At 43.7% G+C, this 16,107-nt stretch overlaps 1 protein-coding gene across 2 annotated transcripts in view; it reads right to left on the bottom strand.

The window, feature by feature from the left end:
* Positions 1-5,313: 5,313 nt before the first annotated feature.
* Positions 5,314-16,107, bottom strand: part of CASP3 (caspase 3) — a 29,329-nt gene continuing 18,535 nt past the window's right edge. For both annotated transcript variants that reach the window (XM_050789916.1, XM_050789915.1), the window contains one exon: positions 5,314-14,694. In XM_050789916.1, the coding sequence (XP_050645873.1) occupies positions 14,465-14,694 (230 nt within the window). In that variant the 3' untranslated portion in view covers positions 5,314-14,464. The remainder of the gene's footprint in view (positions 14,695-16,107) is intronic.

The raw sequence follows: 16,107 nt of genomic DNA, 5'->3' as shown, positions 1-16,107 counted from the left end.
GATGGGCCTATGGCTCACAGATAAATGTTCACAAGCTTCCATCAGTGACTTGGTCGGCAGTGGTGGGAATTTAGGAGAAATTTATGAAGAGAATTTTAAGAGAGCAGTCAGGGTGGTAGGAAAAATTATAGGAAAAGGATGCAAACCTTCTCGGAAGGCTGGGAGTTTGCATAGCTTCAGAAGAGAGTCTGGCTGAAGGCAGCTGAATTCGCTGAAGAGCTTAGGTTAGGTAACAAGGGGATGTAAAGAAACTGATCTAGATAAGTTAGTTTACTTAGGCCTCAGAACCTGGCCTTTAATCATCCGCGTGGGACTACTCTCTCTGGGAAGGGTGACCATGTTAATTACCCACAAGTGTGTTGACCCAAAGCCTTTGTCATTAGATCTGTACTAAATAAATGCCTGCAGCACCAACTTGCCAGGGCCAGGGCTGCTGACTCCTTACAGCACCCTCTTCAGGGTCTGTGCACGGCCTAGTCCCCTAGCCCGCTCTTTCACTGGATACTGGTGTCTTGAGTGTATTCTTTCATCCGTCATTCAGCCAGCGTCTGTGGGTTGGACCTGGCAAGAATCCATATAAATCATGTTAATATTTTAGTAGGATAACGTTAGGGACACAAATGTATTAGAGTGGCCCTGAGTCTAGCCCATCTTTCTTTTTCATGAGTTCGTTGAATGAACCAAAATGTTACCAGAAAGGGGTCCCAATCCAGACCCCCAAGAGCGGGTTCTTGGATCTCGTGCAAGAAAGAAATCAAGGTGAGTCTATCAAGTAAAGTCAAAACAAGTTTATTAAGAAAGTAAAGGGGCCAGGCACGGTGGCTCACACCTGTAATCCCAGCACTTTGGGAGGCCGAGGAGGGCGAATCACAAGGTCAGGAGATCCAGACCATCCTGGCTAACACGGTGAAACCCCGTCTCTACTAAAAGTACAAAAAAATTAGCCAGGTATGGTGGTGGGTGCCTGTAGTCCCAGTTACTCAGGAGGCTGAGGCAGGAGAATGGTGCGAACTCAGGAGGTGGAGCTTGCAGTGAGCCGTGATGGCGCCACTGCACTCCAGCCTCGGTGACAGAGTAAGACTCCATCTCAAAAAAAAAAAAAAAAAGAAAGTAAAGGAATAGAGAATGCCTACTCCACAGGCAGAGCGGCCGCTTGAACTGCTTGACTAAGGATACTTATTGTTACATCTTGATTATATGCTAAACAAGAGGTGGCTTATTCATGAATTTTCCAGGAAGTGGGGGGAACTGAGGGTTCCTCCCCTTTTTAGACCATGTAGGGTAACTTTCTGACATTGCCATGGCATTTGTAAACTGTCGTGGTGCTGGTGGCAGTGTCTTTTAGCATGCTAATGTATTATAACTAGTACCTAATGAGCAATGAGGATAGCAAGAGGTCACTCTCGTCTCCGTCTTGGTTTTGGTGGGTTTAGCTGGCTTCTTTACCGCAATCTGTTTTATCATCAAGGTCTTTATGATCTGTATCTTGTGCCAACCTCCTGTCTCATCCTGTGACTTAGAATGCCTCACCTCCTGGGAATGCAGCCCAGTAGGTCTCAGCCTTATTTTACCCAGCCTCTATCCAAGGTGGAGTTGCTCTGGTTCAAACGCCTCTGACAAAAACACTGTTTGGTTCAACTATTTCAATGTTTCAATTCTGCTCTATATTTGAGGATGTGTGAGGGGCTGGAATGGGATAGGGAGAGAAGAGGGATAAATCAAGTTCCAATTTTGTATGATTTTTGTACTAATACTAGACATTCAAATAAAATATAAAGGATATTTAAATGGAGTGAATATCAGAGAGATATGCCTTGACAGTTCATAATGTCAATCTAAAGAAAAAAAAAAACAGAAGTAGCATTAATATAGAGTTTATTTGGTCCAGGGTGGACGACATCTGCACAAGACACACTTCCCATTTGCCCTGGAGAGTGCTTCGTTCAGCCTTTGTTACAAGCAGATTTTTCATTGTTGTTTGTTTTGTTTTTTGTGGGGGTCAAACCACTTTATTGAGGGGAATGGGGTGGCAAAGCAGCAAGGACGATGAGATCTGACGTCCTTGGCTGGGAGCTCCCGGGATCTTCAGGTGCTGAAAGCTACAAGCAGATATTTGAAAGGCAAAGGGGACAAGTTGTGGGCTGATACAAGTTGTATGACAGGAAGTCTCATTGGTTTACAAAAATAATATTAATGATTGGCTATACATTGTTAAGCTATAGTGTGTGGGTTATAGCGTCAAGTACATTATTATTAGGTTAATTTGTAGCTATTATGGCAACAGCAAGAAGTTTCAGAAGATGAATATATCACTCAAAGGGGAAGTACAACGTGATTGCTGGCTCATCTTAATGTCTCTCTGGGCCTCACGCAGTGCCTCAGGTCTATAATCCCAGCACTTTGGGGGGCTGAGATGGGCAGATCACCTGAGGTTAGGAGTTTGAGACCGGCCTGTCCAACATGGCGAAACCCCATCTCTACTAAAAATACAAAAATTATCCAGGTGTGGTGGCACGCCTGTAATCCCAGCTACTCGGGAGGCTGAGACAGGAGAATGGCTTGAATCCAGGAGGCAGAGGTTGCAGTGAGCCAAGATCGCGCCACTGCACTCCAGCCTGGGTGACAGAGCAAGATTATCTTTAAAAAAAAAAAAAAGTCTCTCTGGGCCTGATAATTTTAAAGGACTCACCTTCCTTGAATAAAAGCTATTTTCTTTCCTCATTTATAAAGACAAGATTTAAAAAAATTTTTTCAGACTACAAAGTTGATTAATAAAGTGACAGAAAGTAAATTAGAAAGAACAAATCTGTCCATTAAAAGCAGATACTTTTTATTTATTTATTTACTTACTTTTTTATTTGAGACAGAGTCTTGCTCTAAGCTCAGGCTGGAGTGCAGTCGGTCATGCAATCGTAGCTCACTGCAGCCTTTGATTACTGGGCTCAAGGGATCCTCCCACCTCAGCCTCCCAAGTAGATGGGACTGCAGGCAGCACCTGGCTGATTTTTAATTTTTTTTTGTAGAGATAGGGTCTTGCTATGTTGGCCAGGCTGGTCTCAAACTCCTGGGCTCAAGCAGTCCTCCTGCCCTGGCCTCTCAAAGTGCTGGGATTACAGGTGTGAGCCACTGTGCCCAGCAAAAGCAGATTTTAAAATATTTACATCATTTAATTTTTGTATCAGCCAGGTTTAGGGTAAAGGGATTGTAGAGGCCAAGGGAAAACTTCTTCACCCACGGAAGGTTCACTGAAAAATCAGCTGACAAAAGGCAGATTAATAGGCGAAAGGGCATCTGAATGTATTAATATGTATGGGAGTCCTACAAAATAGAAGAACTCAAAGAAATGGCCAGATGGTTGACCTTTCTATACCGTCTCGAGGTTAGGGAAAGAATGGGGCCTCGGAGCCTGGCTAAAAACAGGTTATGGTGGTAAATCAGTTTCTAATGGCAAGACAGGTTACGGGAGGGAGAGAAGAGGAGGCCTGGTCTGCAAAGGTGGTCTTGTTATGTAGATGAAAGCTGGCAGGTGGCAACCCTCAGAGAGAATAGATGGGAATGTTTCTTTCAGCTGTTTAGAGGTGTCACTCTCAGTTAATCTTTTCTAGATCCAGACAAGGGAGGAACTCAAAGCCTGACTGTACCACTGCTGATTTTCCCGGCAGATGCAAATCTCCCCCACCAGAGACCTTTGCAGGGCTGCCCATGCTCGCAGGCCCTCTGAACAGCCATCTCAAAATATGTCAAAGAAAGGTATTTTGGGGTGAAATATTTTGGTTTCTTTCAGGGTGATGAGTTAGACCACAGGTGACATGCACACGCCAGACAAATCTGAACTGTTTCTCATTCCAGGGTCTTGAGTTCATCGCAGGGGGCAGGTACCCATGGGGGGCGGGCAAGAAATGGGGAGGGCAGGTAGGAGCTCAGCGAGGTTTTGGTACCCGCTGCTTCTCTCTCTCACCCCCTGCTGTAATGTAACTAATTCTCACAGACTTATAAACAATAGAAACTCTCAACAGAAACCACTTGCAAATTTTATTTCTCAGTCCTTTCTGTTTGAACTGCATCAGCAACACTCTGGAGGCAAATGTTCAAAACAGAGACACAGCTGTATTGGCTGGAAACAGGGAACTATTTCTATATGGTGCTTTCGACTATATTATGTTCTGAAACAAAAACCATATTTTTAGCTTTTTAGTAGAATCATCAGTTAATTTTGAAAGCCTTAAAAATGGGGAAGGACCTTGGAGAACTTAAAGGTCAAAAAATTAAATACTATTGTAAACTGAAGTGTGATGACATTTATAAATTGGGAAAGGGGAGCTTGCTTTCTCCTAGAGGGTTGCTGCCTGCAGGCAGCCATTCTGACAGGCTGGAAAGCGTAGCCTTGGGCCAGAAGCTGGAAACACACACTTCAAAAGCGGGGTAAAGGGAACAGGAATTTATGCTGAGCAGGTTTAAGTATACATATTCAACCGATTACAGGAGGAGCTATGAATATTCAGGAAGAGGAGGCCCCTGCATGTGTAGTAGGCTAACATGCATGCAACACGTGTCCCATGTTCACTTTGGGGTGGACACTTAACATTTAAATGCATTACAATTAGGCCTTATACATCACAAGATAAAGCAGGGACACACAGGCTCTGTGTGTGCAGCCTCTGAAGACTGTCCGGAACCACGCTGGGTTGGGGGTCTCTTATCAGGAGGGAAGCTGGTTAATTGTTATGTGGACACTGCGAAAGGGTGGGGAAGCCTCAGGTAGTTGTTGATATCAGCACTGGAGTCTTTTGAAGGAGCCGGTTTTGGCTGGGTGCGGTGGTTCATGCCTGTAATCCTAGCACTTTGGGAGGCGGAGGCGGGCGGATTGCCTGAGCTCAGGAGTTCAAGACCAGCCTAGGCAACATGGTGAAAATCCATCTCTACTAAAAATACAAAAGAAATTAGCCGGGCATGGTGGCACGTGCTTGTAGTCGCAGCTACTCAGGAAGTTGAGGCAGGAGAATTGCTTGAACCTGGGAGGTGGTGGTTGCAGTGAGCCAAAATTGAACCACTGCACTCCAACCTGGGCGATAGAGCAAGACTCCTCTCCAAAAAAAAAAAAAAAAGGATAAGAAAAAAATATAAGGAAAGAGCTGGTTTCTGTTTATCCCCTAGGGAAGAAAGCCTAATGGGGTTAGCAAGGTGGGGGTGTGCAGCAAGTTACATCTGACCTCTGACCTCCCATCCCCTCACAGCCTAGAAATTAGTTTTCAAAGTTACATGGGGAGTCCCCTTGACCAAAATAATGTGAACCCAGAAAATCTGAGACAGGTCTCAGTTAATTTAGAAAGTTTATTTTTTCAAGGTTGGGGAATGCGCCCATGATACAGCTTCATGAAATCCTGACGACACATGCCCGAGGTGGCTGGGGCACAGCTTGGTTTTATACGATTTAGGAAGACATGAGACCTCAATCAGTATTGGTAAGAAGTACATTGGTGTGGTCTGGAAAGGCGGGACGGTTTGAAACAAAAGCAGGAAGACTCAGGCGGGGAGGGAGGGAGCTTCCAGGTCACACGTAGGTAGATACAAACTGTAGCATGATTTTGAGTTTCTGATGAGCCTTTCCAAAGGCGGCAATCAGATAGGCCTCTATCTCCGTGAGCAGAGGGATAACTCTGAAGAAAATGGGAGGCAGGTTTGCCCTAAGCAGTTTCCAGCTTGAATTTTCCTTAGTGATTTTGGAGGCTCAAGGTATTTTCCCTTCACAATGGGATCCATTTAATCAGTTGTGGGGGGCTTAAGATTTTATTTTTATTTCTCACTATAAGTGAACATAGGATATGGAAATATAATAAACTCCCATAGAAGACTGTTAGATTACAGATGTTTAACAGAGTATTAGATTTTGTCTCGTCTCTGGCATGTCCCTTGCTACCACCTTCCAAGACTTCAAATCTCCATCACTTCTCCAGCATGGGGTCCTCCTTCCCCCATTCTCCACCTTCACTAGGCTCTTCTGCACTGGCCAGTTACATTCAGCTACTGAACAAAATCCCTAATCCCAAACTTTCTGGAGACATGAACTTGAGGTTTCCTCCTGTCTTCTTGTTTGGTGGCCCTACGATTAAACCTCTTTCTCTGCGGTCGTCTTGGTGTGCTGATTTGATGCATGCATTGTAAATACTGCCTACAAGTAGAAAGACGAGTCCTTAGCTACAGGATATATATATTTTTATATATAGTCATTATCTTAAGCAAATTAATGCAGGAAGAGAAAATCAAAGATGGCATGTTCTCACTGATAAGTGCGAGCTAAACACTGGGTACTCATGGACATAAAGATGGCAACAGCGACACTGGGGACTCCTAGAGGGAGGAGAGAGGGAGGGGGCAGGGGTGGAAAAACTAACTGTTGGGAACTATGCTCACTCTTCTGATGACAGGATCAGTCACACTGCAAACCTCAGCATCATGCCATATATACCCATGTGGCAAACCTGCACATGTGCCCCCAAATCTAAAATAAAAGTTGAAATTATATTTTTAAAAAGCATATATATGTATCTGGTTTTTGTCCCTGTTCCTGGCACAGAGTTCCTGGCACAGAGTTTCCTAAATCCTTGGAATTGCCTAAGCGATGGGAGTCTTTTTTTCTTTTTTCTTTTTTTTTGAGACAGAGTCTTGCTCTGTCACCCAGGCTGGAGTGCAGAGGCGTGATCTCGGCTCACTGCAACCTCTGCCTCCCGGGTTCAAGCAATTCTCCTGCCTCAGCCTCCCGAGTAGCTGGGATTACAGATGCCTGCCACAACGCCTGGCTAATTTATTTTCGTATTTTTAGTAGAGATGAAGTTTCACTGTGTTGGCCAGGGTGGTCTGGCCTCAAGTGATCCGCCCGCCTCAGCCCGCCAAAGTGCTGGAATTACAGGTGTGAGCCACCATGCCAGGACTGATGGGAGTCTTTTGTTATTCATAATGAATTCCTTTTGATCACATCTGCATTTATGCTAATTAGGTGGTCTAGAGTGTGGCCCCTAGGTACTCAGGATGCGGCTGGTCATCAGAAAGACTAAATGTTTAAAAGGTTGGAATTTTCACTCTGCCCCTGACCTTTGCCTTATGCAAGGGAAAGGGGAAGCTGGAGATTGAGCTGTATAGAAACTCCAGGCTGGTGAATACATCGGTTTTGGAAGGCTGGTGCCTGAGAGGTGGCAGGGCTGCTCCATGCCCCTCCCCTACACCTGGTCCTATGCCTCTCTTCCATTTGGCTGTTCCTTAGTTGTATTGTTTATCTTAAGTTGGTAAATGTAAGTAAAGTGTGTTCCTGAGTTCTGTGACTCATTCTAACATGTTTTGAAACCTGAGGAGGAAGTTGTGATGAAGCCATCCCCACAGCATTAACAAGAATGAAACACGGTTATATTTCAGCATCTATCAGGCTGCGCTCTGGCCCCTTCCTCATTGCTTAAAGTCTCGTAGCACCTGCCACTGATCATTTGCATTCCCATTATTCCTATAGACAGGATCTCTGACATTAGAATCATAAGACTTTTGTTTGAGGATTGCTTAAGATGTTTTTCTCAGACCCTGAATTTCAGCGAAGCAGCTGAAACCAACCACTGTGAAGACCCCCAGAGAGGAATCAAATCAGTGTGAGAATACAGCTTCTTCATCTTCCTGTCCCATGACTTCACACCGCACTACTCAGCCAATCCACCATCTACACACTTCTGCCCACTCCAAAACCCTTAAAAGCCAAACCCAGGCAGGGCGTGGTGACGCAGGCCAGTAATCCCAGCACTTTGGGAGGCTGAGGCAGGCAGGTGGATTACAAGGTCAGGAGATCGAGACCATCCTGGCCAACATGGTGAAACCCTGTCTCTACTGAAAATACAAAAATTCGCTGGGCATGGTAGCAGGCGCCTGTAATCCCAGCTAATCGGGAGGCTGAGGCAGGAGAATCGCTTGAACCTGGGAGGCAGAGATTGCAGTGAGCTGAGATCACACCACTGGACTCCAGCCTGGGGACAGAGTGAGACTCCGTCTCAAAAAAAAAAAAAAAAAAAAAAAAAAAAAAAAGCCCACGCCCCAAACTCCTTGGGGAGATGGATTTGAAGGTTTCCTCCTGTCTTCTTGTTTGGTGGCCCCACGATAATACCGCTTTCTCTGTGCAGCTGGGGGTCTGGTGTACTGCCTTGATGCCTGCGTTGGGTGATGGACCTATTACAGTTTCAGCAGGAACCCCTGAATTATAGCCAGTGGGTCAGAGGTGCAGGCGGCCAGGCCTTGCAACGAGCATCTGAAGTTGTGGGGGTCTTGTGGGAACGAGCCCTTAACCTGTGGGGTCTGTGCTAACTCCAGGTAGACAGTATTAGAATTGAATGTAGGATATCCAGCTGGTGTCTGGAGAATCAGAGAATTGATTGTTGGCATTGAGAAAACATTCCAGACACCATGAAAGTAGGAGAGAGGCAGATGGAAGTTTAAAGTCCAGACCTGAGTTAAAGAGAAATAATAAAAACTGCTGGCCAATGCAGTCTTCTCACTTGGTTCATGGGTAAGACAGAAAGGACTGTGACATAGACATCAGCAGCGTTTCTTCAGGTGTGATCCTAGGAACAATGGCATGGGGATCGCCTGAAGTGCTTGTTAGACCCTGAGGAAGATTCTCTCCCTCGCCGATCTCTAAGCAGGCACCTCTGAACTCTCTTCTCCACGAGGTTCTGACTTATGGACTTCTTTGTTCACCTTTGCACTGTCCAATTATAGCCAGCAGCCTGCTAAGTCAGTTTAGCCAGAACGCCCCAACCTTGACATTCGATTGGGTTCCTCGTCCTCCACCAACCTCCAGGTGATGTCTGATCACTCTGGCCTGCCAGGCAAGAAGCCTGTTAAGAGTCGATTTAGCTGGAATCCCCCTGTATCCCTGAAGTCCCCTGGGATCCTCCCACCACCCCCACCAACTCCTCAGCTATAAATTCCCACTCTTCCTTGTTGTATTTGGAGTAGAGCCTAATTTCTTGCCCTGAATGACTGCAAAACCCCATCGTGGCATTCTCTACAGCTATCGCAATCCTCCCCCTGAACAATGTCTGCCTTATCCTTCTTTATCAAGTGCCATGTACACTTTTTTTCTTTAACAACATGAAGATTCCTGAATCTCTGCATCTCTTTAACAACATGAAGAACCAGAATCCCAGAGTATGAAGACCTGGCATTGTCATTTTTAACATGATGACAATGATGTATGTTAAAGTTTGAGAACTATGGCCTGTCAAAATGAAGAGTTGCGGCCGCGTGTGGTGGCCCACACCTGTAATCCCAGCACTTTGGGAGGCAGGAGGATATCGTGAACTAGGAGTTTGAAACTAGCTTGGACCAACATAGCAAGATCCTGTCTCTACAAAAAATTTTACAAAACTGGCAGGGTGTGGTAGCACACACTTGTGGTGCCAGCTACTTGGGAGGCTAAGGTGGGAGGATAAGTTGAGTTTGGGAGGTTGAGGCTACAGTCATCTGTGATTGCGCTCCTGCATTCTAGCCTGGGCAACAGCAAGACTCTGTCTCAAAAAAAAAGTAGAGTTGTGAACAGTCTCTACACACTCAAAGTGCCTTTTACTTTTTTTTTTTTTGAGATGGAGTCTCACTCTATTGCCTAGGCTAGAATGCAATGGCACAGTGTTGGCTCACTGCAACCTCTGCCTCCGGGTTCAAGTGATTCTCCTGCTTCAGCCTCCTGAGTAGCTGGGACTACAGGCACCCGCCACCATGCCCGGCTAATTTTTGTATTTTAGAAGAGGTGGGGTTTCACCATGTTGGCCAGGCTGGTCTCGAACTCCTGACCTCATGATCCTCCTGCCTCGGCCTCCCAAAGTGCTGGGATTACGGGCGTGAGCCAGTGTGCCCAGCTGCCTTTTACTTTTATATACAATATTAGAGCTGAAAGGGCCTGAGTCTTCAAATGTGGACAACAGAAGTTGTAATTTGGCCAAGATCACTTGATCAGTGGCCTAACAGGCTAGAATCCAAATATCCTAGGCCACACACCCACATGCGTACTGCATTTGACTTGAATCTGTTATCCATTATTTCTTAATCGTCCATGCAATGGACCCACAGACTTTCACACGTGAACATTCATTTTTTCTTGCTCTGGATCAACTGAAATTCACACAAATCTGAAAAGAAATGAATTAACTTGGAGTGTTTATTTTATCTATGGAAAGTTCTGACATCTCACTGATAATGATGACACAATAATCGGCACAATGAACATGTTTTGTAAAAGGGTTTCTAAGGGACAGTTCAGTGCCATTTCTAGTCATGGCTGCTTCTCACTGCCTGAGTCTCACCAAGGAGGGAAATTTCTTGAGTTCAAGTTTATTTCAAGTGGTAAGTGAAATTTTATTTTAGTGGATTAAGTATTGCTTCCCGAATGCGGTTTCAACCTGCAAAAGGTTAGATCCTGAGGAATGTGTGGGTGTGTGCATGTGTGATAAGCCTTTCCTTGGAAGTATTATCCTTTTTTTTTTTCTTTTTGAGACGGAGTCTCGCTCCGTCTGTCACCCAGGCTGGAGTGCAGTTGTGCGATGTCAGCTCACTGCAAGCTCCACCTCCCAGGTTCACACCATTCTCCTGCCTCAGCCTCTCGTGTAGCTGGGACTACAGGCGCCCACCACTATGCCTGGCTAAATTTTTGTATTTTTAGTAGAGACGGGGTTTCACCATGTTAGCCAGATTGGTCTCGATCTCCTGACCTCGTGATCCGCCCACCTCAGGGATTACAGGCATGAGCCACCGCGCCCAGCGTATTATCCTTTAATCTGGGATTATGTCTCTACTCATTTGGGGGTTGAGAGGAAAATGAGGAGGTGGGAGTTAAAATGTCTTTCTTGTTATGAATAATGGTTGACTGCTTTAAAAAATGTTATCTGGCAAAAATGAACAATGGATTTTTTTCAAATCCATAAAATCAAAAGTTTGTAAACACAACTAAGTTATATCACATTATCTTTTTTTTTTGAGATGGAGTCTCACTTTGTTGCCCAGGCTAGAGTGCAGTGGTGTGATCTCGGCTCACTGCAACCTCTGCCTCCCGGGTTCAAGCGATTCTCCTGTCTCAGGCTCTTGAGTAGCTGGGATTACACATGCCCACCACCACGCCCAGCTAATTTTTGTATTTTTAGTAGAGACAGGGTTTCACCATGTTGGCCAGGCTGTCTCAAACTCCTGACCTTGCTATCCGCCCTTGCTATCCGCCCGCCTCAGTCTTCCAAAGTGTTGGGATTATAGGCATGAGCCACCGCCCCTGGCAACATCATTTTATTACTATGTTCCCACATACTGAATCTCATTTTAGCATAAAATCAATGTCCATACAGAAGAGCACACACCCAACATCGTCACCCTTAGTTCACATCATTTCTATAATGGTCTCTTGATACCCCTTCATTCTTCTTAGTCCCACCATTTTCATGACCAAACGTGTGCCCCTCCAATTCAGACAACCTGTTTCTGACCACAGCCCCCATCATTTAGTGTTAGTGTTCCACTCCTCCCACAACAGTGGATCTTCACGTCCATCAGCACTATTGGATCATGGATCACATGTCTTATTCCCTATTAGTCCCTTCTTTTCATTTCTCTGTCTATCCAGCTTAGAGTCCATGGTTCATCAATTCAGAAAATCATTTTGCAGTACTCCAAAATCTGTGGCTCCTCTGTCTTTTTAAAATCAGTGTGGGCAAAAGCCCAAAGTTGGACAAAGCCAACACATGTGATATCCATGGCAGCACCCAAACAGCCGAGTGTCACCGGGTAGATTCACACAGCCGCACAGCCTGGAACCACTGCACATTTGTAACCGTTGGTTTCAACCGGGCCCCTACACATGGCCCAGCGACCTTACTAATCTCTGGTCAACTCCCATTCGTGACAATGATTGTTTCAAGCCTGCCTTACTTTTCTAGCCCTCGATCTATCATCTCCCTAACTTTGAACAGAGTTCTGTCTTCTGCTTCACAGAAAATACATAAGTTACACTAAGGGAACTTCCTGCCACAAAACTACAAATTTAACTTCACACCAGCCCATTAAAAAAAAAAAAGGTTCTTTGCCTCTTCACACCCCACCCCCAGCTATGCTAGAATTTACTGCTTGGGGTTCTTAGGAACCCTGTACTGTCAGTTACCTTTCCCTCTAGTATTTTCAGTCTTAATCTCCTAACTGGATCCCCACCATCTGCATTAAACCTATTCAAATCTCTCACTTAAAACAAAACCCCCAAGTCTTTCAACTTACCTTCTCCTCCAGCTCCTTCCCTTTCTCCTGTGTGGAAGCTCCAGTGTATCTAACCTGTCTCCTTCATTATCCGGGCAAACCAGCCCCTGATATTTCATGTAGGTTCTTTTCTATTTCTCTAAGTGTCAGCCGGTCTGAGAAATAAAGGGAAAGAATACAAAAGAGAGAAATTTTAAAGCTGGGTTTAAAGAGGAATTGACAGCAAATTCCTCTGTCAAAATCCCAGCACCCAGAGGAGGCCATCAGTAAACATCAGCGGCTTGTTGTACAACCTCTTAGGTTGTTCTTCCCATTAGACACATTTAAAATTTATCTTGTGGAAAAAGTTTCAAATTCACAAATACGGTCACATGTAAGGCCTGAGATCTATGCAAACAAAGTATCTTCCTGGCATTGTGGTCATTTCAGGGTCAGGACCTACTGCGAGGACTTGGGAAGCGTAAGTGATCTGTCGGCCCTGTTTAGTAACTGCCACCACCTCAAAAACTAGGCTAGAGTTCTGGTGCTTCCTCTTTGACTCTTCCAAATCATGCTTCTGATTAAAAACATGTTAACTTCCAATTAGTAGCACAACATCAAAAACAACAGCAACAAAAAACTCAAACACATTGGTAATTTTAAGTTTGAATGTGTATTTTGAAATAAAAATGGAAAATAGCAAATTTGTACAAAATTGTCACACAGGAACACACTTTAATGAGATACCATTACATGCTACGTGTATTTAGAAAAGTTACAGATCTAGTAAGAAAAACAGTCATTGACAAATGCGAGTTCATTTTTTGAGCAACAAGAAATCTCCCGTGAAATGTCAGACTGGAAGCCAGTGAGACTTGGTGAGTGACGGCTCAGCACATGTGAGGTCTGGAGCTTGCCTCCCAGGCTGGGTGCTCAGCTCTGGCCTGCGGCTGGATACCATCTAGAGTCCTATGTGGTCTTTTTCTTTCAGTAAACAGTATAAAATATACTATTTTCCTTTGATTGTAAACTTCAACAGAAAATAACATGCTTAAGAATTGTGCTACAAAGAGTACTATGATTTTTTATTGTAACTCACCACATTTAGAACATTTCCACTTCACAAGTTTCTGATTTGCTTCACTTTCTTACTTGGCAATGGTGCCCTGATGGCATCGTCCACACACACCAGTGTGTATGGAGAAGCGGGCTGCAGGCCCTTCCTGAAACCATGCTCCATGGCTCTGCCTTCACGGAACAGGCCGAGTCCTGTCTCTGCTCAAGATCAAACCATCTGCTCGCAAGTTAGAGGCAGCTCAGCCCATCCATTTATTGCTTTCCTTATATTCCATTTTTTATTATTTAAGTTGTATTTTCATATGTCCCTATATAATTTACTCACATTACCTGGCTAATAATCAACAGTTTGGGCTTTTTATATCACAGCTCTTCAGATAGACTGCTGGTATGTGAAGCTCACCTGATCTGCATAGGGACAAATCAGAAGGTATTTTTGCTGGTAGATCAGCTGCACTGTAGCACCTTACAGTTAAAACTCCATCCTCTAGGAGTGTTATGTTTTAGTCTTAAAAGAGTCAAGTTTGTTCACACTTCCTCTCACATAAAATACTTAGTTTCTTTCTTAATATTAAACATTATTTTTATTATTATTTTTTTACAACAAAAGTGTTCAGGACAGACATCGCAAAACCATAATCCCAGATAAATGGTCTAAAAATGCAGTTAGGTCACCTTTGTATATCAATACTAAACAAAAGGTTTGAGCCTTTGACCATGCCCATAGACGCCTAAGTTCTTCCACATCATCATTTCTATAGTTTGACAAAACTAGAATACACAGTCTTAAGTGGGGGGAATATCATAAAAACTCATTACTTCAATGTTTAACTTTTTCACGATTACTTGAAAATTCATAGCACAGCATCACTGCAACTTGCTAATCATGAAAGCTGTAAATTAACAATCACTGCCTCTCATAATGACTGCACCAGTATCCATTTTTATTTATTCCTAATTTAATTCAATTGCAACTACCTGGCTCTAAGTTTGAGGTAGCTTCACAGTGGTTCCACCTGATGGAAGGAGTATGACTTAAAGTACCCTCTGCAGTATGAGACTAGGTCAAAATGAGAGGGAAATAAGTACCAAATATACCGTCTTCTCACTTGGCATACAAACTGAAAAAAACCACCAACCAACCATTTCTTTAGTGATAAAAATACAGTTCTTTTGTGAGCATGGAAACAATACATGGAATCTGTTTCTTTGCATGAAAAGTAGCATCAAGGGAAAAGGACTCAAATTCTGTTGCCACCTTTCGGTTAACCCGGGTAAGAATGTGCATAAATTCAAGCTTGTCGGCGTACTGTTTCAGCATGGCACAAAGCGACTGGATGAACCAGGAGCCATCCTTTGAATTTCGCCAAGAATAATAACCTAAAAGGCAAAATACAACGAAAATACCATGGATAGCTGATTTTAGTTGATTCTATAAATTATTATGTAGTCATAAAGGCAAGAATAAGCATAAACCCACAAGTCTTATTAGTCAAAGAAAAAAAAAAGACACCTTTGGTTTCAGAAGAAATGATGCTGAAGAAGGAAGAATGTGTGCTATGCGTACAGCCCCTGCTTTCAGCAAAGACAGGGGCCGGGACCAGCTTCATGAACACTGAATTATTCAAAGTTTTACTTTTTGGACTCCCCTTTCAATAGGCAAGAACAGCAAACACACAGAAGATGCAAAAGTAAAGATGTATAAAAAGGATCATTTTAAGTAGCACAGTGTTCCAATCAGATTTCACCTTATTTGAATACTGACTTAGTCTAGAAATAAATTGCTTTGAGTGTCCTGCTTGTCTACAGAGCATCTGAATAAAGTATAATAAACACACTACCGAGTATTCAAAAGTTCTAAAAAGGGAAAATAGTGTATTTATCATACTTTGTTTTCTAGGTTAAATGTTAGACCCACTGCTTTTAACTTAGAGGTACTTTGCTTGGAAAGATGCCTAGAGGATAAAATAAACCATATTGAGCATATTTTAAAATGCCACACTGCTTAAGAATACATTTACTTTAAGTTTCCAAACTCTGACACCCTGAGTTAGTTGTGTAAGTAAATGGTGGTATAATCAACAAATATTTATTTAGACGATGTGCAGCGGAACTGTAAAAAAGTGGAGGTTAACGGCATATTCATGTATCATTTTTTACCTTCTTTATTTTCTCCCACTCCACATCTATGCTCCTGTATACTAGTCATGTTTATCTTTTTTATTTACTACCTTTCAAATAATTCCTGAGAAACACACCTCTCTTCTTCTGTAAGATGCAGCGGAAGCTCTGACTTGACCTCTGTTGCCACATAAGTCCAATGAATGACATCGTGCTAGTCTACTCTATGTATGCATATTTTGTTTTCTTTTTTTGAGACGGAGTCTCGCTCTGTCGCCCAGGCTGGAGTGCAGTGGTGCAATCTCGGCTCACTGCAACCTTTGCCTCCCAGGTTCAAGCAATTCTTCTGCCTCAGCCTCCCAAGTAGCTGAGATTACAGGCATGTGCCACCACACCCAGCTAATTTTTTTGTATTTTTAGTAGCGACGAGGTTTCACCATGTTGGCCAGGCTGGTTGTGAACTCCTGACCTCAAGTGATCTGCCTGCCTTGGCCTCCCAAAGCACTAGGATTACAGGCGTGAGCCACCGTGCCTGGCTATGTATGCATATTTTCTAGCCAAACTTTTGGCTAAAGATAACTTTTTGAGACTTCTCTTTGATGAAGGTTCCCTAAAATATAAACAAGTTTTGATATCTTTAGGGATATCAAAATCTTGACAGTCTCTGAAACA

This window comes from Macaca thibetana, chromosome 5 (assembly GCF_024542745.1).
Source record: "Macaca thibetana thibetana isolate TM-01 chromosome 5, ASM2454274v1, whole genome shotgun sequence".
In the NCBI taxonomy this organism is placed as follows: domain Eukaryota; kingdom Metazoa; phylum Chordata; class Mammalia; order Primates; family Cercopithecidae; genus Macaca; species Macaca thibetana.
The sequence above is the reverse complement of the archived record's forward strand: the minus strand, read 5'-3'. Positions and strand labels throughout refer to the sequence as shown.